General features: G+C 41.2%; 1 protein-coding gene across 2 annotated transcripts in view; it reads left to right on the top strand.

Annotated features, from left to right (window-relative positions):
- The window catches only part of LOC132260411 (protein bric-a-brac 2-like), a 109,509-nt gene that overhangs the window by 19,173 nt on the left and 72,287 nt on the right, over positions 1-18,049 (top strand). For both annotated transcript variants that reach the window (XM_059758488.1, XM_059758486.1), the window contains exons 3-4: positions 13,256-13,444; positions 15,813-16,966. In XM_059758488.1, the coding sequence (XP_059614471.1) occupies positions 15,872-16,966 (1,095 nt within the window). In that variant the 5' untranslated portion in view covers positions 13,256-13,444; positions 15,813-15,871. The remainder of the gene's footprint in view (positions 1-13,255; positions 13,445-15,812; positions 16,967-18,049) is intronic.

Genomic DNA, 18,049 nt, shown 5'->3' with positions numbered 1-18,049 from the left:
CGCAACTCTCTGGCGCTCATGCAAATCTTGCTGATGCATTCTATGTTGCTACAAGCGAGAAACTTTCGGAAAAGGTTCCACAAACAGCCAGAGAGTGTTTTTATTTTTGCTTTTTGCATCGATGGGAGGACATTTCGGGGATATCTTTTTGGATATTTTGCGTCAGTTCAATCAAGGGAAGTTCACTTTGTGCAGTGATTTTATCTTATCTTTTTTTCCTCGTGGAGTAAAACAATTTTAGAAGTATCGTTAATTCATTGGCACAGAATAAAATGTAATAAAATCTCTGATTTCATATAATTCTGAATAAAAATTGAAGGTTTTTGAGTAAATTTACTGATCAAATTATTTATTATAGACATTTAATTAATTCTTTTTCTCCAAAATATGAAGATTTTGAATTAGGGAAAAAAGACGAGGCAAATTTATAAGTGAATCTGATTCATTCAAAAATCACCTTCAAACTTCGTGTACATGGAATTTCCTATCGCCCGAATTTCTTGAGTATTTACTCAATTTACACGAGAGAAAAAAAACACATTTTATATAAAATATAAATTGATACATTATATTTCTCTAAACATTAACGAAAATTGATTGGAAGAGCAAATAAATCATTCGAACCAATGATAAGAGTTCGTTTCGGGTGTACTGAGAAATTAGTCGTATGTTCCTGGAATTATCGAAAGAATTTGAGGTGAACTGATAGGAGGACAAATAAAATGGGCTTTTTTCTTCGGCGGAGATATGAAGAAGAAAAAGGGGGAGGGAGGGAGTGAGAGAGGAAGGAATTTTTTCCACCATTGCTGATTAACAAAAATAAAAAAATATCGTAATTCTTTTTATTTACCAATGCGTGTTTATTTGTCGTCAGCGACCGATGGAACTTTATATAGGAGAGAGAGATTATTTATATCAAAAATATTATTAGGAGCACCTTGGAGACTTTTATCGCGCGCGCAATGTTCCAAAAAATTTCTTGAGTGGATAACTCGTAAAATAAATTAACTTTTTTCGGGTGCGCGCATGAGATATTGGCTCTTGCAAGTCACTGCCGATGTTGTTTTATTGGATAGAGGGAAGATTTTCAGTGTATCCACGTGGAATTGACGCATAATCTGGCGATATTTATCTATACGTCATCTCCTTAAGGCCCTCGCATCTGCCTGTGGAGTGTTTGATGATATTAGAAATATTATTTTAGACAATGGAAATAATATTTTTCACCGCCAGCGCGATAAGATAATCTCGATGGATGGGAATTTATATTTATTGCCCGCGCGAACTCTCATCTCATGAGCTTGTAAAGTTTTAATTGGAAAAAAGAGAGAGAGAAAAGGTGTATTTTTGTGTTTTCTCCATGGCGCAAAAATTATCTCCTTCGCCAGTATCATTTATTCTACAATGAAACTACAGAAATAAATATACATTGAAATTGTATGATGAAAAGAACACAATAACACTGCGAGTCTCTTTTTTTTGCGCTCATGGCGCGCAATGAAGACGGAACCAGTGAAAGTGTATGAAAGAAGTTTTCTTTGCCACGTTGCGGGCGGGGAAGAAGAAGAGACTCTGGGTATTGTATACACAGAGAATGTTAGAAAAAGTAATACCCAAAGACGCTTGTTTATGAATTTAAAAGCATATTCGTTGATTTATTTATTCATCAAATTTATTTCAAAGGAGTAATTTAAATAATGTGGAGATTTTCTCTCACTTTTTTCCATCCGATGATGCCCCAACACATTAAATGGGGCTGATGTGTTAAACAAATCTAACCGCAATAGAGAATTGAATGGAGTGAGAGAGAGAGAGAGAAGTGAGGAGGAATAATACTAATGCACATATAATATTTGAGGAAAAGTAGTGTTTAACAGTTCAGGGAGGAGAAATTGCTTCGTGTAATGAAGAATTATTGCTGGAAATTAATGTTTGATATCAGATGAGGTCAAAGGCTCGAAAAAGAGTCAGTAAACTGCTTTTTTAGTGTGATATTCGTGAAGAAAAGCCAGTCCTTGTAGGTGGAAAATTATGAATTTCAAGAGAGTTGTGAGTCTTTCGATTACAACAAATTCTCTGCCTTCAAAAGAATCCTGTAACAATGATTATTATCAATATTTATATTAAATCGAGCTAAGCATTCGCCACAAATTCTTTCTCTGCTTCTTTTCCCGTGTCACTTTTCCACAATTTTCACACAGTGCGAGTGTTGTTGCGATCAAGCGCTGTGTGGCAATTCGATTACTGAGAAACTTCCAAGAGGCGCAGATGTTAAAAGTTATTGAATATTTATTGATGATGGATATGTTAGAAGCTAAAACGTGGGAAGACGGTGAGGAGAATATTATTTTAATGCCGACTTTAAGTTATTTTTAATTGATAACGTAGTGTAAATTGAACAGTTACAGAGGACGGCCTGTGATTCTTCCCCACCGCGCGCGAATGAAGCCCGCGTTTTCACAACAAAGAGTGAATGCAAAGAGCAGAGTAATGTTATATCTAAAATAAATATGTTTTAATGCATCGCAAGGTGGCATTCTTTTTCTCTCAATTCGTGTAAATGTCCAATTAGAAGTACTAAATACCCTTCGCGTTGTGTAATTGAGCGCGGAGAGACATAAAATAAATGGATTGTATTTCAGTGTCTTTAGAGGAATAATCACATGATGTTATTTTATTCAGGGCAACATTGTATGGCTGGAAGATGGAAACATTTTGAGTAAGTTGGGAGAAGCATAAAAGTAAAGTAATAAACACGCTCATTCAACTTCTGTGCGCCACTCATTCTTGGCGATGAGAGTGAATACAAATGGGCAGCTGATTGGGTAGAAAAATATTCTGACACTGGGCGAATAATTAAGCTTCTACCTCTATACAAAGTTGATTATTATACTTTTACTTTAATAAATTTTAATGCACAACCAGAATGGCATATCAATCATTCGTCTCGCTGAAAAATTAATTCCATTCTTTGCGATTTGCACTCGAAAATATTCATTTTCACCCATGTTTCGAGGCTCCCCTCGCTTTTTTAAATGAACTTTTTTCTCCGGCGCGCCGGATAAAAAAGAGCTGAGCAAATAAAGAATAAATGCGAACATAGTCCGTGCTGGGGTGAATTTGGCGCGGGGTGAGAAAGCTCACCAACTCTTGCACTTACAGCTTTTATATGCTCTGCTTGGGTGTGTATATTTTGGGGCATTATGTGAAGGCAGTCTCGACCTCGACTCACCCTCTCGTGGCGCCAATAATTTATTGTAGTTTTGTAATTAAAAATATTTCTGAAGTATATAAATAAAAATGGGGGAGCTTTTCGCCTTTGGTGGGATGCTTTAGTTGTGCATTCAGACGGTATTCCTCATTTACTTTCTGTAAACTTACATCAGGGGTGAATTCAGGGGGGCTTTTGGAATTCCGGGGGGAATTTTATTAGAATTCGAACATTGGGAAGAAAAAAGCATAGAAAACTACCCTGTAAGAATCATGAGCTTAAGAGATTTGATATAGAATCTTTCAATTGATTATGTGACGGAAATTTCTACTATTTGTCCTATGAACATCTCAAGAATGTCTTAGAATTTTCCATAGACTATATTTATCAAATCTTTTTAGCCTGATTGCTTTCAAGTGTTTTTATTGGAAGTTCTTAGGGATTTTCCTTCGCCTTTCTGATCCTTGAATATTTTATGGGTTATTGCGTTTTTCCGTTCGTCGTCAGGAAGTTCTGGCAGAATTCCTTTAGACGTTCTGTAGGAATTTCCCACACTTCGTCCAACGGTATCTTAAAGAACTTCGGGCAGTGGCCTATGTCCGCTCCTGTCCACTCCGAGGGCTCCGTAATCATGTTGGCAGCACATCGGAACGATGTTTGTCGAAGACGCAACACGGAGGTGTGAAGGGGAAGACAGGGCCGAAGGCGCGCGGGGTGGGAAACATATTGGCTCCTCTGGTGCAATTACATTGGGGTTTTGCAACTGCTGTGCAGCGGGTTCTCGCGGGTAACTTTCCCACAGCATTTCTCCGGCCACCCCCAGATTTTTCCGGCGCGATACAATCACACGCGGGTGGGAAAGCGCGGCGCGGGTCGAAAGTGGCACGCATTGGGAAAGGGGATGGAGAGTTGTGGCGGAAAATGAGTGTTGCCGGACTACAATAGCGCGGACCTGTGTGTGATTTTTATGCTGTGTACATGTATTTCCGTGAAGTGTTGACCGGCGCCTTATGCAAAATATGCGAGGAAAATTTATATTCACCCCCTCATGACAAATGCTCCTCGCAACTTGTTCCATTTCCCTGGCGAACGACCAGTATTTTGCAGTTTTCTCAAATTTATGCCCTCTGGAAGGGCCGATATTGAAGGAGAAAAGTTTTTTTTCCGTTCAACACAAAAATGAAATGATCGGTAATATTTCAAATGTGTGGCACAAGATGAGAATAAATAATTAAACAAAGGCAATATAAATTCCACTTTACACTTAACATTTGATGTAATATCGGAGTTGATATTTATTTTATCACATTTTCCCGTACAGCACAGTGTGTAATTTATTTATTTCCATTAGTTGTGTAAACTCGGTCCAAATGTTTGTTCACTTCAACATGAATTCTGTAAAGCTCTGTTTAACCCCTTTTGCGTCCAAAGGCACTGAATAATTGAGTGAACTTCCTTCAATTAATACTTGCAAGAGTTGAAACATTTTGAATTCTCTGCATCTTCCTCATCTTGTCTCTGCAAAATATTTATATTTGATTTCATTTTGCCAATAATGCCATTCAATTGTTGGATGAATTAATGCAAGAGGGTGCAAAAGAATGGCGACATTCTCAGGATGCATTAAAATTGCATGCACTTCATATAATATTGAGGTGTCGAAAAGTGGGTTCCGATGCTTTATTTCAGGCATTTATAGGGCGTTTCATTGAAAATGTATGAGGGATTTCCAGGAAAAATTGCGACTAAACATGATATTTGCATGAATTATGTGAAATTGTGATTTCCAATTTAGGTTAACACAATTTACTGGCTGAACTAAAACAACGAGAAATTGATGTGATTAGATGAGTTTGAGTGAAATTGTTTATAACTCAAATTGAAGCATTTTTAATTTCTATAAATCGAAATGTTTCGGATTAACAATGAGGCAAATTTTCAGGTTTTACAACTTTGCGACATTGCGAAGCGAAATTCTTTCTTTTTAATCTCACAATTGTGACGACAGCTGAGCAAATGATCTTCCTTTTGACTTTATCACTCGCGTCGCGTCGCCGCTTTTCTCACACGCCAGGCACAGAATATTCTATTTAGAAGCATTGAAAGTGGTTTCGGTGGGAGAAAGAGTGAGGCGTAGAAAAAGATGAAGGTATTTTGTGCGTGCGGCTGGAATTAACATAATCAGACCTCGGAAAGTTTGTAAAACAACGTCCATTACCAGCAACTTAAGGTGGCTCGATGTTGCATGCTTACACACAATATTCCACCACTCATTAAAGCGTTTAATTGTTACAAATTATGTTATTACGATACCTAATGTTATTTATTACACTTTAACGGAATAAACTTATAATATAAATCTCCCTTTTCTTGATGAGGCGCGGCGCAGAAAGAATTCCTCTTGCTTCTGTGTGTCTATTTTCCATTATTATTTTTATTCCTTAATATCTCCGGTGCGGATTCACTTTGAACTCTCTCACACCAAATGCTCTGGCCGCCGATGATTTTACATCAGAAAAAAAAGTTTCTGCGTGAATCTTCTTTATAGATAATAATTTTTAGCCCGCGATATTCTCACCTCACGCAGTTGCTGTTTGATGTCAGAGTCATATTTAAAGAGTGAGAAGGAAAAATAATCAGAAAAATGGGAAGACGGCGCGCGCGAGGAAAAAATAGAAATTACAATTATCGTAAATACGAAGATACAAAGTATTGCAGTGGGTTTTTCTTAAGATGTCCATTCGCTTGCCATGGATATTAATAAGATAATTGGAATTAAAATCGTTTGAATAATATTATGCATATTTTATTGTTATTGCCTTCCTGGATTGTCTCTCTGGGTAGTTTGATAAATATCGAACGTTTTATATTTATTTTGCGGATTTGTCGTGCGTGGTTCGCGGAGGGAAAATGCTGGGCAAAAATTGTAGGGAAAAATGACAGACACTTGATGTCTATTGAAATGCCAAAATTCACTGCGACTTCTTGTACTCCGGAGTCTTTGGCAAATGTCCCTTTGCAATGGGATGTGTTAAGTACGCATGAAATTGATATCTTCAACATAATCCGACCAGCTTTGCCTCTGCGGTGACGCACGATTAAGTGGTCAATAGTATATGTGGCACAAGTAGAATTGGCATCTTGGCGAATATTGAATTAATTGGCAAGACAAACCAGTTTGATGAATGCTACGATGAAGATGATTTTCAATAAGTATTTATATAATTTCCAAGCACTTTGGATGTGCAACAAAGTAGCAAAATATACAACATTCTCTCGGCACTCGCGCGATAATCGATGTGGCGAGAGACTTGAGTGACAATGAAATTATGAAGCTGTGCTTTCTTAATTTGTTTTCTCTGGGGCACATTTTGCTGATTGGTTTCCAACCAAAACATTCGGGGCATCGCGGCGTGTGTGTGTAAATAAGAATTGAATGGCGATCAAGCCATAGTGATGATATTTGGGCCCATTGAAAAGTTCGCGCGCGCGCGCGTTGAGAGGAAAATCACTTGGTCCGGAACAAGACAATCGCGCAGTAATAATTTTATTGCCATACTCAGCAAGATGAGGGCCTCATTTCTAATCCCCGAAAATCTAATTTAAATATATTAATTAAAAAATCTACCAGCGCTTCTTTTGTGCAAAGTAACGTTTGCCTCCAATTTTATGTCTTCGCTCCGGAGAAAGACGATGTAAAGGTGGAGTTTTGAGAAATTAATACACATGTATCCACTTATTCCTGTGTCTGTTGTGTGTTTTTTTCTCTAAATTAGAAGTTTCAAAATTATGCCGCTTTCAGCTTATTTTAATGAGTTTTGTTTTTACTATTTTTCATACCTTTCCTCTTTTGCTCTCGCGCGTCTTTATATTTGAAGTGTTATCGGACGATCGAATCTTTCTATAATACAATTCAATTCAAATATACGCCTGTAATTCAAACTACTTGTTGTGTGTTTTCAGTTCCAAACAGTAGTTTTGGAAGTCTTTGTCTTGCCTTCCTTTTCAACATATTTCGTTGGGTGTTTTTTTTTCACCATTGGTTGTAATTTCAAAATGCTAGGAAAGATATATCTGACTTTATGTCTTGCACTAAAAGTACAATTGTGTCTTATTTTATTAGAGGAAACCACTTAATTGCGAAAAGATATTTTTTCCCTCGACTGGCTATATTTGAAATGTGACGAGAAATTGTTGGTTTCATCAGAAATTGCTGTATTTGTTGATATTTCTGTAAAATTATCAAATTTCCAGAGACATTTTCTAAGAGAAATTAGAAGAGAATCTCCAATGAAATGAGAAAATTGTGCTGAAATAAATGATTGCGTTAAGCCATCAGATGATGCAAGCGACGAAATATTAAAATGAAACATTATAATGTTAAATTGCGTTTAGTTTCTTCCCATATTTGAATAACGCTCATGATGTAGAATTTTCGTTCGGAAGGGAAATTGTTCGAGATAAAGCGATGGAATGCTGTAAATTAAGTTTTGAGCCACTTAATGGTATTTAAATTTTTAATCTTTATATTCTGGGGTGTTTTTTTTCTGTCAATGCGATGAGGGTTTTAATTAACTGGGAGAATAAATATTCTTTGCTATCGGAATTGTAGAACATCTGTGGCGAATTTTATTGTGCGCCGTGTGGGGAAAATTCAGCCAGTCATGGCTAATTATTGTAATACACAGTGTGGAATACCTGAAAAGCTGTGGAATATTATATGTATTATAAATATATCTTTTTGGACTTGAGACGATGACGGTGGGATTTTTCGTACGCTTCGCGCGCGATGATCGCAGCGCGAGAGATTGAAGTGGGGTGAAATGTTAAAAAATATATTTATAAAAGATGGGATATTATTAATTGAGGAATGATTAGTGGAATATGAGATGGAATGGTTGGTATTGCCTATTGTGGAACATTACGCGCTTCCATGTAATCCCATCCCAAAACGCTACATTGTTAAGACGTGAATTGGAAACGCCATTAGCTACTTCAGTGGAAGATAATTTAACATATTTTATCGTTATTACTGCACTAGCCTCAATGGAAATTGTGTGCTGAAGTGAGATGGAGAGGCTCCGGGCGCGGGGGAAGGGGGGGGGGGGGCAGAAAGAATATGGATGGAAGAAGATATGTAAATGCATGCGGAGATGAAACTTTTTCTTGCAACATCTCTTCTGCCAGCCTCTCAGAGCATCGCGATATCGGGTGATTTTTGCTACTTTATCCAATTCATACGCTTGAGAAATGTGCTTTACTTGCGACTCAATTGTTTTTCTTTCACTCCTCTCGGCTGCGATTAATTATGCACAACTCTTGCCAAATTGATAAATCTCCGGTGGATATGAGATTAAAATGTTTAGGGATTGCTCATATCTCGAGGATTTGGGCTCTCCTGTGCGCCGTGTGATTATTTGCATACATGTCTGACCTATTTCCATCTCCTATACACACACACACGGAGGATGTGAATGTGAAAAATATTAAATTATTAATTACAAGAGTTGCTGAATTCTTTTCTTCATGCCCAACTTGATGCTTTTTTCTCTCGCTCGCTCGCTTGTCTTCTCAATTTCAGTCAGAAAAGACCCTCCTACTCAGATATTCATTGAATTCTGAAAATGATTTCATAAGAGCGAATATTTTATGTATGGTATACCATTGAATATCGTGGCTCGAAGGATGAAAAATTTACATATTCTATTGTCTTATCATGGCTATAAAATATGTAAATTTCCACGTATAGATATTGCAATATTTATAAATTTAATGTAGCATTTCATATAATAATTTCACTGCCTTGATATTATTCCTCGTCGCTTTTATTATCGCCCCTAATGATACCCTGGAAACTTTTCAATATATTTTCTCATATATTAATCATTCATGTAGTAATTGGTATCTTGCGATGGGGAAATGCCGTTATGTTGGAGCAAATAATCGATTTTTGAAAGTTTCAACTATCTCTCCAATTTGTATGTATTATGTATAACCGTAAGATTTTACAAGTTATGCGTGCTCTTAGACTGGGTCGTCTTCGGGTTTTTGAGGATCTGTGCGTCTCGATATCTTCCCTCGCCTCGAGTATGAACCTTTTCCTCCCCCCGAACATCGAAGACTGTATTGTTGTTAATCTTGCAAGTTATACTTAAAGTTCCGTGTTTTCTCCAATATTATACTGTTCTTTTCACCTCCTCGTGCCGAACTGGTCGGATGAGGTGTCAGTAGTTTGTGGGTGGCGCCGAGGAGATGGGAATTTGTTCAGGAGAATCAATAGCTCTCCGAATCCGTAAATTATGTATGTGCGACATCTTGCACCCCCGCTTTTTGGGCTATATATATACATATATTTGTTCTCCTATAAATAAATAATACAACTAAAAGTGGTATATCTCTCACAGAGGGAACTTCTCAAATGTCTGGTCTTTCTCGCTTCTTATGCTACCATTCCACTATATCTTCATTGCCAACACACACACACCCCCCCGAAAGGCAGAGCATCAGTGGATGTGGGGTGGAGGGCGAGAGAGGGAGCACATCTAACTCAACTACATAGGCGAGTGGGAAAGTTGTATTCACATGAAAACATTATATATTTGCAGAAAGGGTAATTTGGAGTATCCCAGCTCTTCCGTGTTCATATATTATTAATAATATTAGGTAAGATGAGTTAAAATGGGCCTGTAATCGATCATAGAGCATCCATATGCTTGTGCTCTTGTTCTCCTTTCTTGGTTGGGGAACTTTGCAATGTGCATCTCATGCCGATGGCGTCGGTGGAACCTTATTTAGTTGCCGAATTTGAGCTGCAAATTAGCGCTTGTCCAAAGTTTTTAGGCGCGTGGAAAGCAAATGGTTAGAGATATCGACATGCGGTTTTCACTGAGATCCCGAAATTTACGACCAAAATCTAAAAGTTTCAAATAACTGATTTTTTTTTAAATTTTCACTATTTATTTTATATTAAAATGCGGGAAGAAAACTGAGAAAAGTTGAGTATTAATGCTATCTTTTCCCATAGAGTTTTTAAGAAATCACTTTTGCAAATGTGTAGAATTGATTTCCGTTTACAAGAAAACATGAAAATGTATTTATTTGCCTGCCAAATTCTATAGTTTTCCCCCAAAATCTCACCTTTCCGCAAGCAAGGCAAAGTGCTCGTCCATCATTCTTGAGTCTTACACGTGAATTCAGGCTGTTCATTTCCTTTTAAAGCACATCGTGAGTTCGTTGACTCGTCGACTCAATTGTGCCACTTATCACTGACCTCATTTGAATGGACTTGATAAGATTTCAAGTTCATCACGGAACGCTTTGGGAAATGATTAACCCTTCTCGATGGAGGTTAACCCGATATGCGGAGCTGGTAATGCTCTCAGTGCTTAGTTAGATCACTGATGACTGCCGTTGGGGAGGCGAAGGGGGTGTTTTGGGACAATAGAGAGCGAGAGAAAGAGGTGAGGCTGGAAGTGGTGCAGAGAGACAAGGGTGGTTTTGCGGGATGAAAACATGGGGCGAATTTCGGGCTTGTGAAATGTGGAAGTGGAGATTCACCTCGTAGTCCTTGATAATCTCTTATCATTTCTAACAATTCATCTCAACCGGAGGTGTGTATTTCATTAGTCTGGGTGGCTCTGGTGTATCAGTTGTGTGTTACTCGATGTTGCTCCCCTCGATGGCGATATGTGTACGCCGGGGTGATCGAAGAGAAATTCAATTTTGCTATAATATTCCACAGAATAATCCGATTCTCAGCATAAAGTTATAAAGTATACAGTGTAGAATATGTAAATATTGTATGGCATGGTTGCGATGTGTGCTGTGAAGGTGAGAATGTGCAGAATTCACCGAATGATGGGGTGTTGCGGGAAGTTTTCCATGTACAGAGAGAGAGAGAGAGTACCGTGTGCCATTCTTTTCCTTTCTGCGCCCGCCTCCGTTTTTATTTCATAATCAATTTTCCTGTTCGTTATCGAGAAAAGTGGAATTATACATATGTGAGATGATACTGCTGTGGGTGGATTTGGAAGAGTGGGTGGAAGGTGGAGTATACACAAAACTCTCTTTTGCGCGCCCAAAACCCGGGCAGAAAATACTACCTGTCGGAGAAAAAAATGCGCCGATCTGAAGCTTTTGTGTGGAAGAAGGAAAAATATCGCTGAAAATTCGATACACCCACGCTCAGTGTGTGTATGAGGAATAATGAAAAAAGCCACATTGAATTTGTTGAAATTTTTTTATCGGCAAACTATTGTACGATGCTGCACCAAATACTCCTTTTCCTCCCTCACTCCTTCCCACCCCATCGCGCGCGCTTTGAGCCTTGGTCAGGCAGCTTCAGATACTGATGTGCGCCACCCTCTCGAAATGCAGCGATGTTTGACGGCTCGGGGGTGGGTGAAAATGTGCGCCAATGCACAGAAACTGGCCGCCAATGCTCTGCCCCACTCTGGACAAATATTCTTGCCGCCCATATATCGAATTCGCCTTACAAACATGCCAACATACATTAATTAGCGTCTGCAGCCGTGTTTTGTGCAAATATGTTTATATCAATAAATACAAAAGATACTAAATGGAAATATATGTATTTGCCCATCAACCTCTGCATTTGGGTAGCAACATCGGCCCCTTATGTGTGGCTCGTTCGGAGATATCGCAGAATATGAATTTGCGAGGGGTGTTTGCGTTGGCACATTCTGCGTATTGCTCTGTGTTGAAACTAGTTGACAGACTAGGCCGGTTTAGGCGAAAGGGTTTCAGGCCATTTGTGACTTGACGTGGAGATCAATGTGATTCTGCAGGATTTCTGAAATAATTACAAGATTCTCAGATTACAAGATTCAAGTCACATTGAAACAAATATTAAAAAACATAACAGATCGAATTTTGTAGAAGAAATTGTGATAAACAAGAATATATAAATCTATTTTAAAATTTATCTTTGAATCCAAGAATTTTTTAAATATTTGACGGGAATCTTTGAATTTTTTTGTCTTGGGTTGGGAAAACTCAGAACCTAACTAATCCGAATATATTGTAGCATTTTATTACTTGACCTTATAATCTAACTAGACTTAAGTAAATACGAAAGAATTCGTAGATCGTCTTAAATATTTTTGCAATGCTAAAGAAGTAAAATTGAAATGATATTTTCGCTGAAAAGCGGGTAAAATCTGGCACAAACATATTTGCAGTCAAGCTCTGGCAAAAGCGGTCGCGAACTTTCGACTTGGCCACCCCTTGGCGAGTGCGTGCGAGCGAATGAGTCCCTGTGTCTCTCTAAATGGTGAAACGGGCAGTCGCGTCGGGGGTAGCATTTGAATTTGAGGCCCCGGCGAGGAGTCACCGGCCAGTGGGTGTGGGTGGAGAAAGAGCCAGAGATATCCGATATATTCGCGTATTACATTTCGCATTTATCCATCTCGCCATATATGGGTAGCAGCGCTGCATTTCTCGTCGTGCTGAAGAGCGGCACAGCATCGAGTGCGGGGGGTTGCGCCGATGGGGGTGGGAGAAAACACGAGGAGAAGGCAAACGCGAAGTGAAGTAGCGCTCTCTGGGCAGACAGTGGCTTTCGACATGTGTGTTGGATGCACTGGGCGAATGTATTTTCATGTAGGAAATCAACATCGAACAGTGAAATCAATACGAGATGAGAGTGAGAAAGAGAGAGAGAGAGAGCGAGAGCCTCCCAGAGTGATCATGCTGAGTTGCTATAAGATAAATAGAAACATTTCGTGTATTCGATTCCCCGGGTGAGATGGGCGGCCGAAAAGGGTGGCTGCCGCTGGTGCTCGGGCGTGGAGTCGCGAATTTGCATTTCTGACGAATTCTAATCGGGGGACTGGATGATGGCCGAATTTCCCAATAATGACCAACTATATCGCATTTCCGCTTGCATAGCTTGTAAGGATGAGTGGAGGGACAATGTTTTCCCAAACTGTTCCTCATCTGCGTTCAATATATAGGCTTTGATTTTCAATTTGTTGCGTACTCAGCTTTCCCCTGACGTTCTTTGCCTTCTTCCTCCCATTCCAGGATATGCACGGTCCGTCAGTGGAAACGTCTTCCTAGTTGCATCGCACCCTTCATCCTGATTTATGAAGCAGCCCGGGAGTTTCTCTGACAACTGGTGATCAATTATTTATAATCCCCGTCCCCCCTTGGTCCGATTGTGTTTTTCCAGGTTTCTAGGTGTTTTGCAGTCCGTTTTGCGCTCAGCCTCAGGTAAGTTTGCTTAGCCCCAGACAAATGCTGGGTGGTTTGTTAGTCGCTTAGAAAACAACAGAAAAAAATCACACTTCAGCGGGTGGATGACATTTCGGCCTCGAAATTATGAAATTCATGTTGCAGATTTGAGTGTGTGGCTGGCCGAAATGAAGAGCATTTATCAAAGTGGACGCAAATACACAACCTCCACCCGCCGTGGCGTTTTCGGTCAGAGCGGGCGACATGACACCCCCGGTCGTGGTTCGAATAATCCGCGAGGGTGAGGAGTGAAGGGCAAAAATATAAAATATTGTGTTTACGTACGACGCCCTGTGAAAAAAGAGTTTATTAACGGCAAAAAGAAATGAAACGTGGAATAAAAATTAATGTTTGTATGCACAGAGAGGGAGTGTCGGGGTGGTTTTTCTACACAATCGGCGTACTGTTTTTCTCGCCATGGCATCTCCGAAGGTTCGGCGCGTCCATAAAGTATACAATTGTACAGTCGCCGGTGTCGTTGGACAAATTGAGGGGGTGGCGAGGGTGGGCAGACAATCGAGAGCAGGGTCGGCTTGCAGGGGGAGAGTTTCACAAAGTTAAACACTGTGAATGCGAGTGAGGGTAATCTGCACAGGGGAGGAAAGAATGCTGCTGAAGTAATGGTGAAATGCCTGCTAATTTGCAGGGTGATCTGGTTGAAAATCTTTTGAAATCCTTGTAATTGCACAGAGTGTATCTGTTACATTTTTTCGGGAAGATTTTTTATACCGTATTCCGATATAGTGCATAAGATATATTTAGAAAGGCGGAGCATTTGAGTGGGCGGAGTAATAATTCCAGACCGATTTTTATTCTGCAGTTTCGATAGTTTCTCTTAGATACGATAAAATGAACATTCCCAAAATGTTTTAAAATATTAGTCTACCTAAAATTTGATTGTATCCACAATTTGTATGTTTTCCAGAATTTTCTTTTTAAACAATAATGTCTGTGTATTCGGAAAAATTTCTTCAAAATTGTATTTGAAATTTGTGGCTTAAATTGCTTTGCAACATGATTTTCTAGAAAATTCATAAGCAATATTTTGTCGTATTCAGAAGAATTTTTATAACTTCTCACCGATTTCAAATAACCAGATGTTCAAGAACATACAATTGCTCATTAGATAAGCGTGGATCATCAGTTCAAGATTGTCAAGAGAACTTTGCTATTACACTGGAGGATGTTTGTCAAATCCGAAGAGTGTTTGCCAAAGTTTGGCGTACGCGAAGCGAGTAATTCATCCCAAGAAGCTCTGCAGCATCACTTTCTCGGAGCGCGCCCTGTTTGCGTCGCCCCGGCGCTGGGGAAGGGGGAGGAGGTGGGCGGGGTGGGAAGAGTGTGTGTGGAGAAGGGGTGAAGACATGATCTTAGATGTCGTCGATTTTTCCAAGTCGTGTTACAACTCGCCGAGACGAGATGCAGCGGCAGCAGCTGATGGCGCGCGTGTGTGAGTGCGCTCGTCGGGCTGCCACGTGACTTTGTTGTGTAAAAGCACCGCCCCCCACCTGAGAGAGCCGTCTCTGCCCGCCGCCCGCCACACCACTCACTCGGCCCCAGCGTGTATCCCCATTGTGGCGCTGGCGGTGTGTGCGCGCCTGGGTGTCCAACGGTGCGACTCCGGGCGCGCGGCGTGCGAGTGTATGGAGGCCGGACAAACAGGGGCCGTGGTGGGGGTAGAATGGCACGACAAGTCGCGAGAGACTCACTCCCCGTCGCGCGGCTGTGTTGGTTGGCGACGAACTGCCTCGCATGTCCCCTACACGTCCCGCGAGGCGAGAAGCGTCGAGTCCGCGCCAGATGAGAAGCACGTTGGATGGCATCGGGCGGGCCGAGCGGCGGCCGAGTGGGGCACGAGTGCGCTCCCTCCAGAGTGCATGGCAAAGTGAGACATGCTGTACGCCTCAAGACACGGAATAGATTCAGTGTGAACCGGGACGTTTGGCAGATATCGTGCGACTCTGGGTTGCATACTCGCACTTTTTTGTTTTGCTGACTAGGCGAGAGCATAAAAAAGACACTGTTTGCCACTTTGAATCTGTGCTGTGGACAAATTGCAGAGAGGCTGATTTATGGTGCACGTCGCGTGCGTTGTGCATTGTTTGCCGGACGGATGAAGAGCATATCGCGAAGGGGTTGTGCGTTGTCGGACCTTAGACAAGGCGGTGATTTGTTGAACATGGATCGGGTCGGTTTGCCCGAGAGCACTTAAGGACGTGGTTAGAGAGAGAGAGAGAACTTGAGCTATCAGCTGAAGTGTGATTTTTTTTCTGAGAGACTGTCTCAATGTCCAGAGACGAGGCTTGAGAGTGACGATAAGTAATAGATAGATATTGGGTCGATTTAGGTGCTAGAGAAAGAGAGATTGTGTGCTGATCAGAGGAACGTTGTGCAGAGATTGTGAAGATGCCATCTGAAACGCCACCCCCGAAAATTCCATCACCAAGTGCAAGTGTGTCGGTGTTGGAGCAGCAACAGCGCCCCAAGACCCCATCATCAGTGCCACCAGTGTCATCCACACCCTCATCTTCCCAATTGTCCCACCTCAATCCAAATTGTCAGCAGGGCCAGCAAGCGGCCACGGCTGGCCAGCAAGAGCAACAATCATTCTCGAGTTTGCCCACCACATCACAGAACCACTCTGAGCCGCAGCAGTTCTGTCTCAAGTGGAACAGCTATCAATCGAACTTGACGAGTGAATTTGACCAGTTGCTGCAGAATGAGTCCTTTGTCGATGTCACCCTCGCCTGCGATGGTCACTCAATTAAGGCCCACAAAATGGTGCTGTCCGCATGCAGCCCGTACTTTCAGGCGCTGTTCTTCGACAACCCGTGCCAGCATCCCATCATCATCATGAAGGAGGTGAAGTGGCCCGAGCTCAAGGCCGTGGTGGAGTACATGTACAAAGGCGAGATCAATGTGAGCCAGGATCAGATCGCGCCCCTTCTGCGGGTCGCCCAGATGCTGAAGATCCGCGGCTTGGCCGACGTGAACGGCGATCAGGATGTCAATCCGTCTGCCAGCACGTCAGGCTCCGCCAACGGTGGCCACCAGTCGGGCGCGGGCTCGTCCGGGAAGTCGGACGCGAATGCGAAGAAGCCGCGCCTCGCGCGGGACTTTGACGTGCACGAGCGGAGTAGCAACGGTGCCGGCGGCGCGTCCGCGAGCTCAGGTGGACAGGCCCGCGATGGTGGCGATAATGTGGCGGCCGGTCGCAGTGGGCGGAAGAGACGCTGGCTCGCGGGGGAGAGCCAGACAGGCGCCGGAAGTCCCGGAGACGCCTCCACACCTGACAATTTGGAGCCACCCTCGCCCATCCCCATGCAGAATCACCCAAGTTCAAGCATCACCCACCCACCAGCATCCACCCCAACGCCATCCATGCCATTCCCCGTCCCGCCCCACCTCGACACCATGGGGCTGTCGTCTTTGGCGCTCAACAATCCAGACGACATGGAAATCAAGCCGGGAATAGCCGAAATGATACGCGAGGAAGAAAGGGTGAGTCGTTTTCACTTTCTCCCATAATCCAACATGTTGAGTGTGCTATACATTTTCCCAAGCTCCAGGGGGTTGAATGCCAACCGAATTGCGCCAGACTTGGGGATTTTTGCATATTCACAGTCATTTGATGCGCTCAAAGAGAGTTTGTTAATCCAGATTTTGGGGGTAAATCACATTCGTAATGTGGTGAAAACAAGTCACAAGTTGCGTATTTTAATAGAATATGATGAAATTCTACAATTCTGTCTCAATTATTGTCTCATTGGCTGGTAGAAAAAAAGGTTCTTATGCATTTTCTTTAAGCAAAACCCTCCTTAGCGTAAAATGTCTTGTGAATACTTGATTTTGGCATGTTCCTTTTAGTAGTTTCATTACGGCAATATCAGAACTTTGCGGAACAGTTTAAGATTCAGATAAAAAATCGAAGAATATTATTTTTTGTGATTTGATAGAGAAAATATAACAAAAAATCGTTTAAAATTTGTGTATTTTAGTTTAGAATAGCGAAGGCGGCTAGTTAATGCAGGATAACTCACTTGATTTATTATAAAAGTAACCAAACACGGACTGTCGTATTATATTCGCATAGACTTCTGAGAAACAGTCCTACGTTGTGAGCAGACAGACTCAGATTATATCGATTTCTTTCCAATTTCAAGAGGTTTTCCTCTAACTCAAATCACCTGTACTGCGCTAAAGTGATTCTAAGTCTCAAGTCAACTTCGTACGTGATTACGTTGAAGACAACGTGCCGTGTGCACGCATTCTCGGTGAAGGAAAGAAAAAAAACATCGATTTCATTTCAGGGCTATTTCTCATTCGTTCAATAAATAATTGCGAAATGGGAAGCATACATATATTTAACAAAAGGTGATATTGGGTGGTGGAAAAGGAACGCCTAAAATATTTTTTTTATCGTTTACATTAATCTCGCGCTTATCTTGAAGCGAGGCGACAAGAAAGAGTGGGTTTATATAATATTGAAAAGTGGCATGAACGAGCTTTTTGATAAAGAACAAATTTTGTTATTAGTATAAAAATTGTGTAATTTAATCGATTGGAAAATTAGTTCGATTGCAG

The sequence above is a fragment of the Phlebotomus argentipes genome, unplaced genomic scaffold (assembly GCF_947086385.1).
Source record: "Phlebotomus argentipes unplaced genomic scaffold, Phlebotomus argentipes genome assembly scaffold_18, whole genome shotgun sequence".
NCBI classification, from domain to species: domain Eukaryota; kingdom Metazoa; phylum Arthropoda; class Insecta; order Diptera; family Psychodidae; genus Phlebotomus; species Phlebotomus argentipes.
Note: the sequence above shows the minus strand (reverse complement) of the source record. Positions and strands in the feature narration are given on the sequence as shown.